Genomic DNA, 20,213 nt, shown 5'->3' on the forward strand with positions numbered 1-20,213 from the left:
TCAGCGAAAGGAGACAGAGACAGAGGAGCATGGGACAGAAATCTCAAGGTCCAAATCAGGAGCAGAAGGAGACGGAGCACGAGCAAGGACCTCAGGACCGCGAGGGGTGCACCCACACACTGAGACAATGGGGATGTTCTATCGGGAACTCACTAAGGCCAGCTGACCTGGGTCTGAAAAAGCATGGGATAAATCCGAACTGTCTCACTCTTTGAGAATACTAGCTCAATTCACTGAGCCTCCGGTGCCTAAGAGCTAGCTCTTGGAAAGCCTGTGTGAATGTGTGAATCTGATGTGTTTTCATTTGCTTTGCTTTGTTTTGAGGCAAAGTTCTGGGACTGCTCCATAGTTGAGGTTGACCTTGAACTTTCGATCTTCCTTTCTCCACATCTCAGTGCTAGGACTACAGGCAAGCACCATCATACCTGTTTTATGCAGTGCTAGGGACCCACCCAACCTAAGACTTTGTGCATGTCAGGTCAGACAAGCGCTCTACCAACTGAGCTATATCCCTAGCCTGAATATATGAACTACTAGTTTTTGTCTGACCAAACGCGCACTTGAGCTTAATCTTCCTTCCAGATCATAAGTTACTATGCTGTGGATTGATTTCACAACTAGCTAGAGACTACGAGAACTTGGATTAAAATTGTCCAATTCTGCTCACTCAGGATAACTCAACTCAGTCTAAGCTGTGGTTAACCAGCTCTGGAGTGTTCCAGGCAGTGAACCCTGAACTTGAGTTGCAGCAGACCCAAGTCAAATGTCTACCTTTCTGCAAATTAGCTTGGCTGGCATCAGAGAGCACAGAGCAATTGCCAACGCAAGTGAAGAACACTCCATGTCAGGCAGAATCCTAAGTCCTTTACTGAATTGTTTGGTTTTTATTTGCTTTTATTTGCCTTTATGTTTGATGTGAATATTATGCCTGAAGAAGAGGACCAGTGCCTTATACATCTTCTGCTCTATAGATTTTCTGAAGTCAGTAAGTGCTCAAAACGCGTACTCAATAGTGAACAAGTGTTTTGGAAGACATGGGTAGTAACTGACTGACTATGGCAAGGATACAGACCTGTCCAAGGCATTAGGAAACCTGTTCCAGAGTGGTGACATTTTATTTAAGGTGAGAAGGAGGAATAGTAGCTTACTTTGACTTGATAGTGGGAGTATGAACAGACTGATCCGGATTGGCTATCAAGAAGCTACAGTAGGAAATTAAGGCCTACCAGGCCAAGAGGAGCCAACCTGGAGTCTGACTGGCGCTGATCATGCCTAGCCAATGAGAGGCAACCATGCAAAGTCAACTGTCAGCAGATCAGAACACCTGGGTGCTGAGAGGGTTTATAAGTTTTTTCCGTTGTTAAATAAATGAGCCTACTCTATCCCTTTCAGACGTTAGGGCCCAGCTACAAGTTCCCTTTTCACCCATGGGATTTTGTATCCTTTTTAGCACAATGAAAAATGATAATGATGAGGTTTCCCCTACAGGGGGCTGTAAAGGCATGCTAGAGGAAGATTCTAGCATAAGTTTCCCATCAAGCTCCAGCTTCAGTGAGAGCAGGCTGTGGGGATGGCTCCTGTGGGATCAAGCAAGCAGGCGGCCCAGCGTCCGTGGGCCCCAAAGCAGGGGAATCCAGGGGGAGCTGGCATGGCAGAGTTATTGCTTCTGATCTCCCTGGAGGTCCATCTGCAGAAGCTCGGAGCAGCCCTGTCTATAACATAGTGTTCAAGAAACACAATTGTTTTTCTCTCCCCTGTCTGATGTCAGAATCTTTCTTTCTCTCGGGACTCCACTCTGTGGGACTCCGGACCGTCTCAAGCGGAACCTAAAATGGATCACTTTAGCTTTCCTTCCTCCTAAGCCTGTAACTTTCCCAATGGAGACTCCCTTCTACTCCAGCTTCTATCCTGCCCCCAACACCATCCCTGCCATTGCCGTCTCTTCTTCTTCTTGGACTTCAAACCCTTACAGTGCCCCTAATATTCTCCCTGTACTAACATGGGGGGGAGGCCAAAAGGAATTCCACTTTTATTTAGTGACTGTTATCTCTTCATTTGTTATGCCTCCCAGCAACAAGGACCATGTATAAGGTCCTAAGGCAAGGTGCAGATGTCTAACATTAGCCACCAGGGCCTTAGAATCCCAAGGAATAGCCTCATCTTCCCTCCCTGCAATCATGGCCTCTATGTGTTTGTCTGCTTTCATAGGCTGTGCAACCCTTTACAAAAGGGATGGTATCTTATATTGCATCCCACCATCAATTCTTCTAAGGCCTACCTAATCACCCATCTCAATGTCTTCAAACTATTGGATGAAAGACAAGGGTCGTGATTTAGGACAAGGTTATTGGGGAATACTTTCAGCTGTGTTAATCCATAAAAACAAGGCATGAAAACAACCTCCTTGCTGAACAGGTTCTTGAAGCTCCAAAGCATATTGTTGGCCCTGGAGGATCTGAGTCAGCTGGTCCAGCACTGTAAGAACCTAAACCTCCAAAGTGAGCCAGGTGATTCCAGCGTAGAAAGATGTCCCCTTTGAATAAATTATCGCATCTTCCTAGCCTGCCAAATGGGGTTGCTGAGAGGAGCAAGAGGAAAAAGGACAGGAAGGCACACAGGAGCCGTCCAGATGAATTGCAACACATTGCCTGCGTTAGAGTTCGTCCCTCAAGGAAGTTCCCGATTCTTCCTGCCCCTTCCTGTTCTTCCTGTGGGGAGGCGGACTTATGGGCCTAGCAAGAAATCGGCCATTTTAAATTTGCACTGGAGAATTTATTCTTAACTCAGGTCAAAGTGTGCTGAGAGCTGAGCAGTGGCCTTGCTGGGACTTAGGCACAGCCTGTGGGGTCTTTCCCTTCTGATGGATGGAGCAGTGTTCTGTTTGTTGTGTATCTATTTAGTTTCCTGTAGGTAGATATGGACGACGGTCAGTGCTTTCTCACTCACGAAACATTTGCTCACTGCTGTTGATTCAGAAGGTGCTTCCTGCATGCAAGCCTACTGTTTAACTGACACTAACGCAAAATGGAGGTTTGTGGATCCACGACTTCCATGATGACTTTGGTTGAATGATCTATGTCAGCTTTTCATAGGCTCAAGCTCACTTCATTTGGGTAACAACGAACCTCTGAAAAGGAGAGATAAAATACCTTTAAAAAGGTTTCACACTTACAGTTTGGGTTATTCATTCATCTGTTTATTGAACTACTTTGATGAGTGCCAGGTAACATTTACATATATGAATTAGACCTTGATGTCTACCTAGAGTAGTTTCCAATATGATCGTCTAGGTATGATAAGTAACTAAGGACTATCCTCTGACTGAGGGTGGCTATTACTACAAAGAGCACAAAGAATCAGGCTTATGAAGCACTTACTGCAGGGAGGAGCAGAGGAATCCCATGTGAGCAAAGACCTGAGTGTTTATACGATATTGGCAGAGGCCCCACCATGTTAAGGAACCCAGAGCTTCAGACTCAGGGAAAAGGGCAGTCTTCTCCCCAAGGGTGAGGCAAAGAAGAAAATGTTGAAGTCTTTTTTCCAATGGGGAGACACAGAGCTAAAGAACAAAGCTTTACCTCCTGGTTGGAATGTGGAAGTTGACAAAGCACAGAAAATGTCCACCATTAGCTTTCTGCACCTGCCCCTAAGACACTGCCCTCCTGAAGACTGCGTCTATCAACACTGTGTAAGCCTGTCTTTGTGATCCAGCTGCACTCCATAAACCCTGCCTTCTTGTTTATCTGCCCGTAACAACCCAGCCTCTCTGGTCAACTCTGGACAATAAACTGAGCTTTTAAGGCACTGAGGTTTATTTCCAGTCAAGAACTGAGGCCACCTAGTCCCAGCTTTCGGTCTGTCCATCCGTTTGTGTTTTTCTTTATTCCCTCGTTGCCACAGTCGGGTACAAGTCCTGGAGGCCAGGCATGGACTTGGCAGCCTACAATGTGCTATTTCCTTCCTATGCACCTACCATTCAGCTGACCCTCACTGTAGTGTATTCTGTTATTATCCTCATCAGCACGCCACGAGGCTTCAAGGTGACCAAGTTGTCCCTGTGAGTTCATGTCACCACTAGGGTCTAACGTCAAAGGCTGCCAAACATCAGTGCCACACATCTTAACCACACCCACCATTCTGAGGCTCTCGGAGGGGCACACGTTCATGCATGATTAGGCCGACACAGCAGCAATGTGGGAGTTTTACCAAGCGTCCGCAGTGTGCTATGTGTTTTACGGTGAATTGTCCCACTTCTTCCTAGAATACACATGGCGAGCCATGTTTACTTCCTGTTTTACAGCTGAACAGAAGCCTCAGGTTAAGCAGCCATACTGTCTCAAATGTGAAGGGTCTCTTAGGAAGAACTTACCTCACCCACTTCACGCTCCCAGGTTCTGAGTTTGAAATCACCCACAAGGCAAGCAACATCACTTAGGCCAGTGGTTCTCAACCTTTCTTATGCTGTGACCCTTTGATATATATAGCTCCTCATGTTGCGGTGACCCACGCCCCCAACTATGAAATTATTTTTGTTGCTTCTTCATAACTGCAATTTAGCTACTATTATGAATCCTGACAGCTACTATTATGAATCTAATGTGCAGGATATCTGATGTGTGATCCCTGTGGAAGGGTCATTCAACCTCAAAGGGGTCAGGACCCACAGGTTGAGAATCACTGATTTAGCCCCCCCCCCCCCCCCCGCAAACTGTATATAGGAATAGAATGCTATATCTGGCCATGATAAAGAAGATTTGTGGTGATCTCAGTACTAGATGGCCTGGCTCTGTCTGCCAGCAATTTTTATAAAGTTTCTCATCATCACGAGAGAGCAGAAGTGGGAAGCAGGGGAGGGTGGATTGTGGGGCTGTGTGTTACAATGGTTTTGAGGTTTTTCAAGGCATGTTTTTATTTTAATTCTTATTTTTTTTAAGTCCCACTCAGGGGAATATTTGCTTCCTTTCACTGCCTACTTAAATCATTCCCTTGTGTCTCTGAAACAGCACAAAGGACGCTTGCTCTTTCTCTTCATCATATACAATAGTGCCTTTGACAGAAGTTATAAATCCCGGCTGCAGCCCCGCGCTTGCCTGCCTTCCAGTGCCTGCTGCAGCCACGGCCACTTTATTTCATACACCAAACTAACCCAGTGCCAACTTAGGGTCCAGTGATCAGCCACATCTTTTCATAGTCTCTCTCTCTGTCTCTCTCTCTCTCTCTCTCTCTCTGAATTTTAGAATAACCGTATAATTTCTGTACTAACTTCCTATATTTTTCTATGCTATCAGGCTCACGAGCTGTTGAAGGGTCAGTTCCCTTGAGTTGGCCTCTTCTTTTGTGTTTGCCTTTATATTTGTCCAGGGGGCTGCTCAGGACCAAATTCATGCTTCAGTGATACGGCTGGGGTGGGGTGGGGGGAACGGTGAGATGCTACAGTGAAGCACAGACTCGGTCTGGACTAGCCCTCCATCCCTGATGATGCAACCCGGCTTTTGGCTTCACCTAAATGATAAATAGCCCTATTGTTTGAGCTTTAGAATTAAAAAAAAAGGAACTAAATCTAGATTAAGCAGAGGACAGAGATCCATTTCATTGCACTGTACTTTAATATTCCTGAGATCCGTGGCATTACGGGTGGCTCTTTTGAACAGCCATCCCCTCCAGGGCAGAACACTATGCTGTCTTTGTTTTATCTGATCTTTCAGCTAAATAAGAGATGGTCAGTTATCCTCACCACTGCCGTGTCCGGCTGCGTTGCTGTTACTGAGAGACGGACACACCGGGAAAGGTAGACGCTCCAGGCAGAACGTTGCAGCGTGTGTTTACAGGCAGGACTGACTGACTTACTCAGCAATCCTGCTCGGAGGAGCTCCAGCCAATGAAGAGGCTCTATCCCAGCTTGCTTGGGGGCTTCTGAGTTTGAGCAGCCTGCAGAAATGTAAGGCATTGCTTCCAGGCGCTGATGGCAAAATGGGACCCATCTCCAGTTATTCCTTGGGCTTCCCAGCTCTGCAGATCTGGGAGAGAACCTACATAAACATATTGGTGATGTAGCCAGCTTTCAAGGCCAAGAGAATCCTTATGGATTCGGGAGACTGGTTTTTCATTTAGAATTTTCTTTTTCCTTTGGAAGATGAAATGCTTCTCTCGTTACCTGCCTTACATCTTCAGACCTCCAAACACCATCCTCTCTTCCAGCTGCCACACGGAAGGTACAGACCAGAGAGGGAGAGTGTCTGGGTGGGTGGGACAAAGTGGGCTGGTGTCTGACTTCCCACAGGTTCTGCTGACGCTGCTTTCTGCAGCTTCGTTCCTGGGGAAGCTCGTAGCTGATATATAGATTTGCTCCGAAAAACAGCCTGCCTTCTCCAAGGAAAGGGAAGTGTTTTCTGAAGAGCAGGCTCGTGTTGCGAAGGTGATTTCAAAGCTGGCAGCTGATCTGAAGTCATTCAGAAATATTTTGTCAATTTCCCTCGTTCCGTTTACCATGCAAACAAGTCGTTGGAACTAGTGCTGAGGAAAAACAGTCAGGGGATGCTGCCACACACGCTTATCCTAGCTCTGTTATGTCACTGCTTAATAACTTGGTGCATGCCCAAGAAAGCAATTAGCAAAATAGAATTAGCCTCGTCTGTGACTGGGGAGTGCTGGCTGCTAGGCTGGAGTTCGGTCTGTACTCAGGTGGCTCAGTTTGGGTACTTGCTGGAAATGTGATTTGTGGGGTTTCTAAGTGAATTCTCTGATAGGAGCATGGGCTGGGCCTTGCCCAGAATCTATCTGGGACCACCTCGGGTTCTAGCCTGCCGTGGCATGTATACAAGGGTGTGTACTTTCTCTGTGCACGTGTGCGCTTGGTAAACATCTGGCAGGACCTCTTCCACTAAGCATTGCGGAGCTCAGCATTTCTCCACCAAGGAGCTGTTTGTGTTTCTTCCGTGTGGGATTTGCCTGTTTCCTTTGATCTGATGTTCCCAGGAAAGTGTGGTTTCACGCAAAGCTACTAGGCTGGATAATCGTCACCTTTGGTAGTTGTCCTAAAAGTGTATTAAAAGGGACACCAACGGCGAGTCCACCTCTGTCCAGCCACCATCATCCTAGATGGAGAGGGCGTGCAGCCTGTTCTGAATCACCCTTATTTCTCATCCTTGCAGGAGGAGTCTGGGATTGAGGGCTGTGGATAGCATAGGAGAGAAGCAGACTTTGGGGATGAAGTAGATTTTCAAACACTTCCCATGGGAAAAGGGAATAGGTGCTTGGGATGACTTTAACATTGAGACTGAGGATGACATTTTCATAGACACTGATTTCTTAATATGTTATTTTTATATGTGCATGCGTCCCTTTAAACATGTTGGTAGCTAAAGGGCAAATGACCCACTGGAAATTTGTTCTCCCTTGTGGGGGTGGGGAAGAACCTAATAAATTTCTACATGTGTGCTTATAAATATTGGGGTAGGATCAGAATCTCCAGAGCTTCCCACATGCAGAAGACCTAAAGCCATTTGGTAGGGGCCTTGATGGCTTTATATTCTGATTGGCTCCCAGATTGCCTCCCTTCTCCTCTCCCCCCAGCTTGGACTCTGACAACCCAAACACTTGATCTCAGTTGGTGTCCTGTGCATTGATAAGACTAAATACGCTGATTATAGAGACAAAGCTGCTACCACAACAAGAATGTTTTTAAGTATTTTTAAATGGATTTAATGAATTCTATCAAAATAGAAACCTCACTTTGTCTCAAAACAAACAACTTCTGCCTCACCCTCATCAATAGACACAGAGATGGAAACCAGGAGCCTGTGTTTGAATTCCTTGTGAATCTAATAAAGACAATTAGGAAAGAAAATAGCCTCCGCCGGAATAACATCATGGACAAGGCCTTGGGACACAGTGAAAAAGACGTGAGTCAGATACCCAGCCAGCTGGCCCACTCTATTTAATTGCTCTGCACCCAATCTCTTCTTGTAATACAGAAGTAAGAAGCCCTCATTCCATGGAGGTTGAGAATGAAATGTGACCGTTAGCAGTCTTCCTAAAGCTCTGTAAATGACAGGCACCGTCTGACTTTGATTATAGTGTCCCGTGTTTCCTGGGAGGTTCACATTTTCTTTCTTCTTCCATCTCCAAGCCCAACCCACTTCCTCAAACACACGGCAGTGTCACCCAAAACTAGTTACCTTATTTAAATTTCCTATAAGGAGAAAAGCATGTCAGAATGAGTCTGAGTTTGGTTTGCTTTTCGCTAGATATGTGTTTCTTCTTAGCAACCCTGCTACTCTACACTTGACCTATATACTTACACCTATGGTTGCCATGTTTTATTTAACTGGATAAGTGAAGAAGGAATAATTTTTCTTATTAGAAAATAAATACAAAATGACTCCAATAGTTCCCTAAGAAAAGTTCTAAAACAACTTTAGGATGTAAAGTCTTTCTGGGCCTCTTGAGGGAAGAACACTATATAACGATGACTTGAGTTGTCTTCCTATTGTTTTCCCACAACAGGAAGATGCTGGCTTGGAACCCCACCTCTTCCAAGTGCCAGCAAGGCGATATTAGGTGTTGGCACCTCTAAACCTTGGTTTCCAGGAGACGGCTTCAAAGAAATACATTCAGAATACCACAGAGGGGGCTTTGCTAATGGCAATAATAATGGCAAACTGGCCTTCATATACACTGAATTTGCTGTATCCAATGCATTGTCCAAACACAAAATGATACTTCATACAGAAAGTACATCCAGAATATTACCTTCATAAATTAGTGCTTTTTTTTTTTTGCTTTCTCTCTTTCTCTGTTATTTAACCCATCAGATGAAGACTTGTTTTTTCATATAGTAGTCAGGGTGATTTGTTTAAAATATGGAGTCCTGGAGCCGATGAGATGGCTCAGCAGTTGGGAATTCCTGCTGCTCTTGCAAAGGACCTAGATTCGATTCTCAGTACCCACATGACAACTAACAGACATATATAGCTCCAGTTCCAGAATATCTGACCCCTCTTCTGGCCTCCACAGGCACCACACATGCAAGTGATACACACACATACATGCAGGAAAAACACCCACGCACATAAGAAATACATACATGCATACATATTTTTAAAGGGGAGTCGTATGGAGATGGCCCTGTAGATAAAAGAAAAGCTGTTCTGTAAGCCTGAAAGCCTGAGTTCAAGTACTTAGCACCCATACAAAAAGTTGGACATGGCTGTGCAGACCTATAACCCCAATGCTGGGGATTGAAGAGGTCACTGATTAGCCCACCTACCCCAGATGGCAAGCTTCTGGTTCAGTGAGAGATCATCTCAAGGCAGTAAAGTAAAGAGTGATAGAAGAAAGGGCTTCCAATACTAGTCTGGCCTCTGCATACATGTGCATCCATGCATTCACATGCATGCATCACATTAGATATGAGAGAGAGGGGGGAGCTACTCTCTATTCCGTGCTCTCAAACATATCTGTATTTAAAATCCTATTTGTTCTGCTACCTGTTCAACCTCTCTCTTCGTTTGTCTTAATGTATCGCCATCTTGCCTGGCCTCTGGCCACACAGTCCATCGTTGGTCCCTCAACATTCTCCCTCAACAATAGGCTATTAAGATTCCACTCTGCCATAGTACAGTGTTACTCCCATCTTCAACTCCAGTTCCATCCCAGAAGCCATCTCTGACCCTCCACTCATCATAGCTATTTAAGACCATGTTTCTCCACTTCAGAGGACACACCTAGTTTGCTGTGGCAAATAAATTGTGATGGAATCATTGCTATGATGAATGATGGTAGTGTGGAAGCAAGCCCATGTGTAACTGCGCACCCTTCTGCACTGCCAGCACCAGGACAATGTCAAGTGCAAAATAGACCTGGATGGATTCATGCAGGCAAAAGGATGACACATATGTGGATATCATGTAGATAAGTGCAAAATCATGTGCATCACGTTGCAAAAAGCATCCCAATAGAAACACATAAACACAACACAACCGTCATATAAGCACAAGTTTTCTTAGTCAATGCAGGTCGGGGATCTTCAAGCAGACTTACTTTAAGAGACCAATTTGGCTGCAATGCTAATTTTTTGATTCATGTTTGTTTATTTTTGTTTGTCTGAGAGTGCATTATGGTGCTTGAAGAATAAGCTCTCCCCTTCTGCCATTTTGGTTCTGGGCATCAAACAGGTTGTCATGCGTACCTGGTCAATGCGCACTTTACCAATTGAGTCATTGAGTTGGTCCTATGGTTCTTTACCTTGATATAAAATGATGTAGTCTGAAACAGGAACAGCCAAATTATGATACGGTTGAATAGTGGTTTGAGAAGTCACTGTAGTATCTTCTATGTGACTGAGTTACCCCTTGATAGGAAAGGAATCATCCAGGAGAAAAAAAAATGACTTCATAATTGGAGAGACAGCTAAATTATAGCTAAAAGAAACTATTAAAGGCAGCCTACTGGCCAAAAGGAAATAAGAAGTCACAGGAATGGGTGGGCAGTGAAGTAAAAAGAGACTCGCTGCTATTTTTTGGAACCTAATTCGGGAGCAGACACTGGAAGACTTTCTTTGGTTTTTAACCAATCAGGGTATGGTTACTGTCCTAAACAAACAAGGGGGTGGGCCTTGCAAGTGCCCCCTCTGCAGCATGAATTGCTCTTGTTGCACTCCCATGCACAACCCCCACTCATCCTAGAAACTGATCTAAAAGAAGTCTTTCTGTGAAGACTTCTTCAGGACTTCAAAGATGGAGGTTGTGAGTCACACAAACCATAGTCACAGAAGAGAGAATCTCCAAGAAAGACAAGCAACCCCAAGGAAGCCTGTGGAGCCCAGCTGAGAGCCAGAGACTGTCGGGAGTCTCTGACCTGCTCCTCACAATACCCATCCATATTGAATACCATTATCACCATGTTTTAAATGGCGAATTGTCTCAGCCAAAACTTAGTAAAGTAACAGAGCCAAGAACCAAGCCTCAACCCTCTGGCCCTAACATTAGAGCCCCTGTAGCCTTCACAACAGCCTAAACACTTTCTTCTGAGTCAGTGTGAGGACAACACTTTCTTCAGAGTCAATGTGAGGACAGCCTTTCATATGTTTTGAAAGGATCTACTTAACTTCATACATATCTGTGTCCTGGAGAGCTAGGAGCTGGATTTTGCTTGATTCACCTTCATTAGATATTCATGACACCCGTCTAAAATTGAGGGCTGAATGGGAAAGTGGATGGACAGACTCACCCATATTCTATCTGTAAAGATTCTTCACCAGAAGGGTCATCTTGAAACATCTCTCAATGACATCTTCAATAAGCTTTCTGTAGGTCACTTCCCATACATACACAAATGCACATTTTTCTAACTCTTCACTGTGTCATAAATAATACTAATATAAAGATAAATAAAAGATATAGTGCTATAATTTTATTGTGTGTACATGGATGAAAATGTGTGTGTGTGCGCGTCTACTTCCAACAATAATGTTGAGGTGAATAGCATTGTTGACATACCCCAGGGAAGCTAGGTGACATGTCTGGAGCCTCACTCTGATTGAGAGCAGAAGTTAGGATTAGAATTCATGCAGTCCGTGTCAGAGTACATATACAAAGAATGAGCTCCTCGCATTTTTTTGCTGTTTTGTATTTACAGAATTCGTATTTGCCTTGTTTCTTAAATCCTTTTCTCAATCTTTTCCACATATTTAGAAGCATCCCACTCTTCAGAGTCCACGTCACATGTGCCTCCCCCAACAGCTTTCTCTGCCTACTCAGTTTCTGATCAACCTCTCTCATCTTCACAAATACGCACCTGCTTTTAAAACCCTTTCCAAAGCATGGTGTGTGTCTCTGTGACATGGAAATCATAACAGCTACACCAAGGGAATTTTGTTAAGATCAAATGGGACAAGATCATATTGTCATTTGCTACTACTTTATGTCGTAAGTGTATTTTTAAAATATGGTGGGCAGTGGGTGAGTGGGCCTACTGAGCATCCGCTCTATGAAGATCTCATCCCCCCCTCTTCATTCCAGCCATTTCATGCCTTTGCTCTGCTCACTTTCATCAGCACCAGGGTTTTCCTTTCCACAGAGCCTTTATGCAGTCCACACACACACAATAAGTCACGTGGCCTCACTCATCTCATAAACCTGTATCTTCCTTCACCGATGGCCCAATCTCCCACTCCCCTTGGAAGAGTTTTTTGCATTGGCTGTCACCCTTCTTTTCTCCAGTTTCTTCTTTGTGCCATTCTACGGAGATGGGTTTTCTCGGAGTCACAACCCTCCTTACACCTATGAATCTAGTCATCTTTGCTAGTCTCCTCTGAGATATGCACAGCATCACCATCACACGGGGCCGTAGGCTCGCTGCTTCCTTCCTAAGGAGTTTGCTGTCTTGTCTTCTAGGTTTGATCCTTCTGTCTTCTTCTCCCTCACCGTCCAGCCCTTCTTAGACTCCTAAGATGCTTTCCAGCTGCTTGCCAAACAGTTCTACCTGGAAGCATAGTAGGAATCTCAAAACAGAATTGGTTGATTTCTGCCCTGGAGAAAACCTGTTTGTCCAGCATTCCTTTCCATCTTAAGAAATAAGAGAGAACTCCATTCTCCTAGTTAGTCATGCCAAAAAAAAAAAAATCTTTAGAATCATTCACAACTCCTCCTTTCCCTTATATTCATCTTCCAATTCTGTGGTAAATCCTCCTGGGCTTAGCCTCCTAAAAATACCTACAATTCAATCATGCTTTATCACAGTCATCTCGCAAAACGTTTCTTCAACAGAGAATCCTTTCCCAGCCTTCCATCTGAAGCCAAGCAATCTCAATCTCTCCCGCCCCACTTCCTCCTTTATTTTGCTCTGGTTTGTTTTATTTTATAGCACCTACCTTGCCTCACTTTTACATACCAATTAACTTATTCATTTCCAGCTTTCCTCCACTGTACACCTAATGTGGCAGAGGTTTCAAATCGAGTACAGTCCTTAGCTTCTAGGAAGTGTGTAACCAGCATTTGTGTGCTGCACAAAGGAACATATGAAGGAGTGTTTGCTTGAAGTTTTAGTATGATGTGGGAAGAAACGTGCCCTGAAACCAGACAATCCTGAGATCTAGTCACTGCCTTGATAATGATTGACAGACTTCCAGTTATTAAACTAGTGCATTTGTTCTCTAACAATAGCAGCATACGATTATGAAAATGAAAATAAAATAGTGCTGGAAAGTACCAACCATAATGTCTGTATCCATTCAGTGGATGGAGCATCGTGTGATTTTCTTTATCCCTGTTGGACTTACCACATTGCTAGCCATATATAGGTATTAGTAGTTTCTGATATATTGATTTTTTGTGCATGGTCTTGCCTACAAAATTAGCTTGTAATGTGCCTGTATTAATCATACAGTTAATATATCTCAAAAATACCACCTTTGTACCTTTAGCTAGATGAACATACAAGGCAAGGAGTGGTTGGTTAGGTAAAGCACCCAGAAACCACCAGGCTAAAATGTAGTCTTTCAGGATTTGTGCCCAGACTGTCTGATGCTGGAGTCCAAGTTCTTATCCGCCCCACCACATTTCAGGAATTGTCCTCAACTCATGGGGAAATGAAAGATGGGAGTCTTTCTAGTTTAAGATGCAAACACACACACACACACACACACACACACACACACACACACCTTTGTCCATTGCTTTTAACCCAAACTGTGCATAAGAATCACCCACAGAAAATCCATATGACTGCATCACAGTTCTTCAAGATTATAATTCCTGGACATGGAAACTCTAGACATAGATTATAGAATTTCCAAGTTAAATATTCTGTGAGTCAGAGTTTGGAATTAAATAGAGAAGGGAGAGGAAGGACTGTATAAAGGCTCAATGGGAGAGTCCTGGGGGAGGGCAATTGCTCAATCAGTTTCCCTGAAATGACAGAGTAAAATCTTGCAGCTGCAGAGACTTTGTTTGTGGTAAAGGCATTCAAAGATATCTGACAGGAGCGTGGCTGCCCTGGGAAGAACCAAGGTCATTGTTTCCCTCCTGAAAAGTCACTTAGTTACCTTCTATTCAGTATTTGTCTGCTTCAAGGTAACTGTAAATTTTCTTCAAGCTGCACTATTTGGGTATTGACTAAAATGTCTACCAAACATAGAGAAATCCAATTACTTGGGCTTTAAACTTTGTCACATACAAAAGAAGGGATAAAATTTATGCACATAATAAACAGTTGCTTTAGTGAATGAATGTGGCAATTCATTTCAAGTATAGGGTGTGGTACCCAAGAAAAAATTAGCTGGTAATATTAATACTTTTCATATTTGGACAGATCTCAGGAGTCAACTCTTGGCCTATGCACTTGAATACGGCGTGGTGATGGGAAGAAGTCTGGGGCTAGCTCTCCTAGATTCAGGTCATTTCCTGACACTGCCATATCTTCAGAAGCTGTCTAATTCTGTGCTGGAGAGTTGACTCAGAGCAGAGTAAAACCTCATTGCTCTATGAGGTTTGTGTATAATGTCCCTCCAAAGGCTCATGCGAAAGCTTTAGTCCTCTGCACAGTGCGCTATTAGGAAACAGTGGAACCTTTGAGAAGTAAGATCTGGTGGCAGGCTTGAGATCATTGGAGGAATGCCCTGAAGGAGGAAGTGGGACCCTAGCCCTTTCCTCTTTCTGTTCTTAGCCATGGCTGCAAAGTGAGTTAATTTGCTGGGAGCTGCTTCCAGGATGAAGGATGGGCTGCGCTGCCTCAGGCTCTAAAGCAAAGGAGTGAATAGATTCTATGATGTCCATCCTGAGATGGATGAAACTGTGAGCCCACATAACCTTAATCCTTTATAAGCCAATTATGCCAGGCTCATCTGTTACAGTAACGGCAGGTCACACAACAATGCTATTGTTGGGCAAAGCGATATATCCTTTGTAAAGTACAACCCCTGCTCGTGTCTTCCCACACCTGGAAGCCATAATTATTTTCAAGAGTTCATAAGAAAAGCCATAAGGAACTCACAAGCTAATAGAAAACACAGAGAATGGAAACTATGTAATAAGAGCCAACTGTGTGTCCATGATGGTCATGCTGTCTCGTGGAGGTTAACAACTACAGCAATCCTACAGCATATTACCCGTACTGTACAGGCGAACACACCAAGTGGGGACTGTACAGATGGCTTAATTAGTGGGAAATACTAAGAATCTGCTGAGTTCTGGTTTGGACTTAAACTTACCTGTCCTTTACATGTCTGTTTATCTACCTTTAGAATGGAAGAAACAGTGCTCCCTTTTCATGTTTATTGTAAAGACCTGTGATGCGGAGCAGAGTGTGCCTAGTAGACACCTAAGTGCCTCTGTTTTCTCTGAGAGCTTCTCTGTCCAGGTCTTTCCAGCGACACTGCCAAGTTGGTCTGATTGCGCAGCCAGAGTCCCTCCCAGTCCACCATGTCCTCATGCAAAGGGATCTGCTTTCACTTTTGATTCTCCCAAACGCTTCCCCATTTGCTGGCATTCGTATGTACCCAACACTAGTCAGTGCTGTTTTGATTTGTGTTCCTGGATCCATATTTTCTTCCTGATATCTGTGCCCTTAGGCCTTTCCTTCGTTGGGACCCAATTTTAGAACTGTAATAGGAAAATCACAGACAGTGAAATCATTGTCGTTGTTAGGGAGCCTGGTCCATTAGTTTTCTGAGTCATCGTTTCTTCACAGGCAGAGTGGACTGGGAGGAAAGATGGGCTGAGATGGCCAAGGTCTTTATCTTCACAAGTGTCTGAAAAGGCAGTGAGCAACAAGAGCAATTGGGAGGCAGATCTAGATATAGCCTCAAAGATGTGCTTTAGGGAAGCCTGCTGGAGAACCTGCTGGTGATTCATGGGATGCCACTGTTCTGTAGATGGCAGTAGCAAATGGGACTGGTGAGCATCCTTGTCAGTGGAGTCACTTGTATACTCTTCCATCCATTCCAAAACGACAGATACAGGAGTAAAGAGCATCTCCATCATGTGTCAGATGCCAGATAGGTGATTGTTCATTAATACCAAAAATAGATGTGTTTCCTGCCACTGTGGGAGGCAAATAAAATAATTGTACCCCGTGATAACACTGCCATGGTGAGTGTTGGCCTCAGAGCAAGGTCTGATAAGGCTCTGTTTATTATGCAGAGGAAAATGGGGATGACCCGAGGAAGGGTCACTGCACTGAGTTCTGAAGAATGGATAGATCATAGTGAGGTAGAGTGAGGGGGAATTTTGCAGGTCAAGGAGAGAATGTCTGAGGTCCAGTCAATAGAGAGCTAAGGCAAATCAAGAGGAAAGAAGGGCTTGTTCATGGCTTAGTGACAGAGACAGTGCTTAGCATGCCTAATGCAGGGTTATGTTCTTGGCACGGAGGAAAGGGTTACAAAAATAAAAACAGTGAAGAAAGGCTAGTTGACTGCATAAAGAGACCAAGCGGGGAAGGTTAAGGCTTTAGAGGCACATAATTTCATGTGTCTGTGACCGTGAGTTATAGAGTTTCGTCTCAAACCAAAGAGAAACTGAAAATTATAACGGCATAAATTTTAGAAAACAATTGTTAGATTGGGTAAAGTTTTGACAATTTCCGTAACTGCTCTGAAAAGATTAGGGGGAAAAGAATATATAACACGCTTCATAGAGTGGGACACACTAAAGCAGATATGTGATCTCTAAAAGCGTCCCTTCTGTTTCCTTAGAGTAAGTAGACATGTAGTTGTCTCCTTGTGTGCTCCGAATTCCTGGATTTTGTTTGTGAAAGTCTGAATAATATGGGAACCTGTCCCGTGTCCTGACATCCAGAAAGACTTCTATTCTGGTGAGTGACAGCAGAAGCAGTACACTATGCTCCTTTTGACAGTCAGGAAATATTCCAGCATGGGATGGGGGCTTCTCTTCCGGACTCTGCATTTGAAAGCATGATATTTAGAAGTCAAGAAAGGCTGTCTTAGGGCAGAGTCTCTAAGAATGCTTTCAGATCTTGTTGATTCAGCAAGCTGGAGGTGCTGTATCAAAGCCCTCCGAGAGCAGAGCACATATGCTCAGCTGTGTATTCATATGTAAGCAACACAGTCAGAAGAGACAGGACAAAGCCGGTCCTGGAAGGAAGGCTAGGAAATGTCTATCTTAGTGACTACTCTCTCTTTTCATGGTCCTATGAAACAGACTGAATTGAAACAGGGATTTCAAATTCCTTCAAGTAGCCTCCAGTGGCCACCCCATCAGTCATGGCCATTGTTCTGGCTAGTCTTCTATCAAACTGACACGAGCTAGAGCTACCTGGAAGGAGGGAGCCTTGACTGAGAAAATGCCTTTACATAAGATCCAGCTGTAAGGCATTTTATTAATTAGTGACTGATCAGGGAGGGCCCAGTCCATTATAGGTGGTGCCATCCTTGGGTAGGTGGTCCTGGGTTCTATAAGAAAGCAGGTTGATTAAGCTGTGAGGAGCAAACCAGTAAGCAGCACCCCTCCATGGCCTCTGCATCAGCTCCTGCCTCCAGGTTCCTGCCCGGTTTGATTCCTATTCCTTCATCCTCTAGTGATGGACTACAATGTGGAAGTGTAAGCCAAATAAAGCCTTTCCTCCTCAACTTGCTTTTGGGGCATGGTGCTTTATTGCAGCAATAGTAACCCTAAGACACGTTCGGGGACCTCCTCTCTCTGTGTCTAGTAAAGACGAGGGAAACATCAGAATTAGGATCAGGGTTGTAACAGTGAGAAAAGGAAGCTGAGGTGTGACTTTCACAGACAGGCATGCTGTTCCCCAAGTCAGTAAGAGAGCATTGCTGAGGACCTGCTAAGAGAAGAGCCTTTGGATTGAAGCCAGAAGTCAACGGGCAGAGGTCATCTCCTCCTCGGCCTGTGCACAGAGCAGTTTCCGGTGGCATTGCTGTGTCCTTGTGACCCCATTTAATCCAGGAAATTCTCATCACAGAGCCTGAATTAGAAGGGGGTGCAGAGTCCTGTCTACCCCGCCCCTACCCCTTACTCCCTATCCCCCACCCCCACCCCCCAGCATTTCACAAAGCCATCAGCACAGCTGCCCTGTAAACCGCTGTGATCAGCATATGCACCCCCTGCACCGTGGTTTGTTCTTCCAGTCCTGTCACCACCATCCAGTGATGCTTGGATACCAGGAGAAGCTCTGCAGGACAGGAAAGTTCCCAAGGATGCAACACTGCAAAGGTACCTCATTAGGCCCTGCTGGCACGCATCTTGTAAGCCCTGGGGAGAGGATCAGATTCAGCTTCCAGCTACGTTCAAATAGCTGAGCCAAGTTTAGGCAAGAGCCTGATTACTTTACAGTTCTGTAAAGGAGGCACATCTTTCTTTGAAATTGGCCCTGTTCACACACACAGAATAAGCTTGAAACTTAATAAACTTTCCAGAAGTCTCTTCTAAGTGCTTCCTTCCTCATATGGGGCCCTTAACAATTCAATTCCAGGTTGTGTATCTCGTACTCCTCACCTTACAGTGGAACCCTTGAACTCACTAGTTTTTGGGCCGGGCTGAAAAGAGTTCAGCCTGGGGATTTGGTATAGCCCGATCTTATCAGAACTGGTGCCCTGTGGTTTTCCGGTTCCAATCTCCAGCGTGACACCGTGCCAGCCTGCATTTTTCCCCAGTCTAACTGATCTTGCTGAACCCGTTCCCAACAGCCTCCTCTAGATCTGCTTTATTTGTGCTTGTTCCTGCTCTTCTATTTGGAAATTGTGCTTTTGGCTCCTATTCAGCGAAACCCACGCTGAAATGATACATGAGAATGATCCTGTAGGTGAACATGGGGGCCAAGGCCTTGCTTACAATTCTCTATTGGAGATTTTTGGATACAGTACTATCTGGTTATTGCACTGACCTCAGTGAATTTCATGAATGTCAGAGGCTCTGGTGATCCGCAACCTTCTATTAAAGAATCACTTGCCTCGTGTGACATCAATTTACAGGATGAGAAAAGTTGACTTCTATTCTAAACAATTTTTTCTTCTTCTTAAAGCTGGGCTCCCAGGACTTGTAGCTTAACAAGGCAAACAAATGAACGAAGGGGTGGAAAATCATCTGAAACAGTGCTTGAGGCTCCGCAGGGACTCTGTGCACTTTCCCCAGCCTCGTCCCTCACGATTCTCAGAATGGACTGCCAGCCTGTTTCTTGCTTCACTTCTGAACTATTTCCCCAGAATGCCTCTGGACACTGGTTATGTGCCCAAGGCAAGTGAGTTTTTCATGCTGTGTATCCTGTTAGGGGGAGACAGGGAAGTGTTAGGTACAAGTGACAGTGAGAGCTGAATGTGAAGAAGTCATGGGGACAGAGAGATGGCTCTATAGGTAAAGCTCTCCTTACTTAAACATGGGGAACTGGTCAATCCTAGAATCCACAGAAGATGAGGTGCATGGTGGTGCCCTCCTGCAGTTCTAGCACTGGGAGAGGAGAGACAGGAGCATCTTTGGAGCTCACTGCCAAGCTGGCCTAACTGAATCCCAAAGTCCCAGGTGGATGGTTCCGGAGGAATGACACCCAAGAGTGACCCTGAACCTCTCCACGTGCATGTGAATCCACATATGTAGGTGTATCTTCACACGCATTAAGACACCCAAAATAAAAGGGAAAGAGAAAGAAGATAAATAAAAAAGATTCGGGTAAAATTCAAATGGTGAATTTATATGGACCTAAGTATAGCTACAACCTGTAAATAGCAGCCATAATTGTCTTAGTTTTCTATTTCTATGATAAAAAAAAAAAACACCATGACCAAGGCAACTTAGGAAAGAAAGTGTTTAATTTGGCTTATTTTTCAAAGGATTAGAGTCCATGATGACAGAGCAAAAGCTTGGCAGAGGAAAAGCTGAGAACTCACATCTCACACAGAGCCCCACGCAGGAGGCAGAAAGAGTGCCCTGGGGATGGAAGGAGACTTTCCAAACTGTAGGCCCACCCCCAGTCACACACCTTTTCCACAGTCTGCAGTTCTTCCCAGACTGCTAGCAGCTGGAGACTTAAGTATTCAGATACATGAGTCTGTGGGTGCCATTCTCATTAAACCACCACAACAATGGTCCCTTTGATGACCCTTTTAGCACAATGGCTCACTAGAGGTAGCTATTAACAAGTGCTTCTTGGGCCTCAGCTCTCTCTTGTCCTATTTGATGGCACCGCTCATGGCAGCTTGGTGGGCCTATGCTCTAGAGACACGAAGGTCTCTGGGGTCTGCAGGCTCCAACCCT

General features: G+C 44.6%; 1 protein-coding gene across 2 annotated transcripts in view; it reads left to right on the forward strand.

Moving 5' to 3' along the window:
• Positions 1-5,571: 5,571 nt before the first annotated feature.
• The window catches only part of Ppp2r2b (protein phosphatase 2 regulatory subunit Bbeta), a 398,669-nt gene continuing 384,027 nt past the window's right edge, over positions 5,572-20,213 (forward strand). The window contains exon 1 of one of the 2 annotated variants that reach the window (XM_075968754.1): positions 5,572-6,212. In XM_075968754.1, the coding sequence (XP_075824869.1) occupies positions 6,134-6,212 (79 nt within the window). In that variant the 5' untranslated portion in view covers positions 5,572-6,133. The remainder of the gene's footprint in view (positions 6,213-20,213) is intronic. The other variant, XM_075968753.1, reaches the window with a different exon arrangement.

This window comes from Microtus pennsylvanicus, chromosome 4 (genome assembly GCF_037038515.1).
Source record: "Microtus pennsylvanicus isolate mMicPen1 chromosome 4, mMicPen1.hap1, whole genome shotgun sequence".
Taxonomy (NCBI): Eukaryota; Metazoa; Chordata; class Mammalia; order Rodentia; family Cricetidae; genus Microtus; species Microtus pennsylvanicus.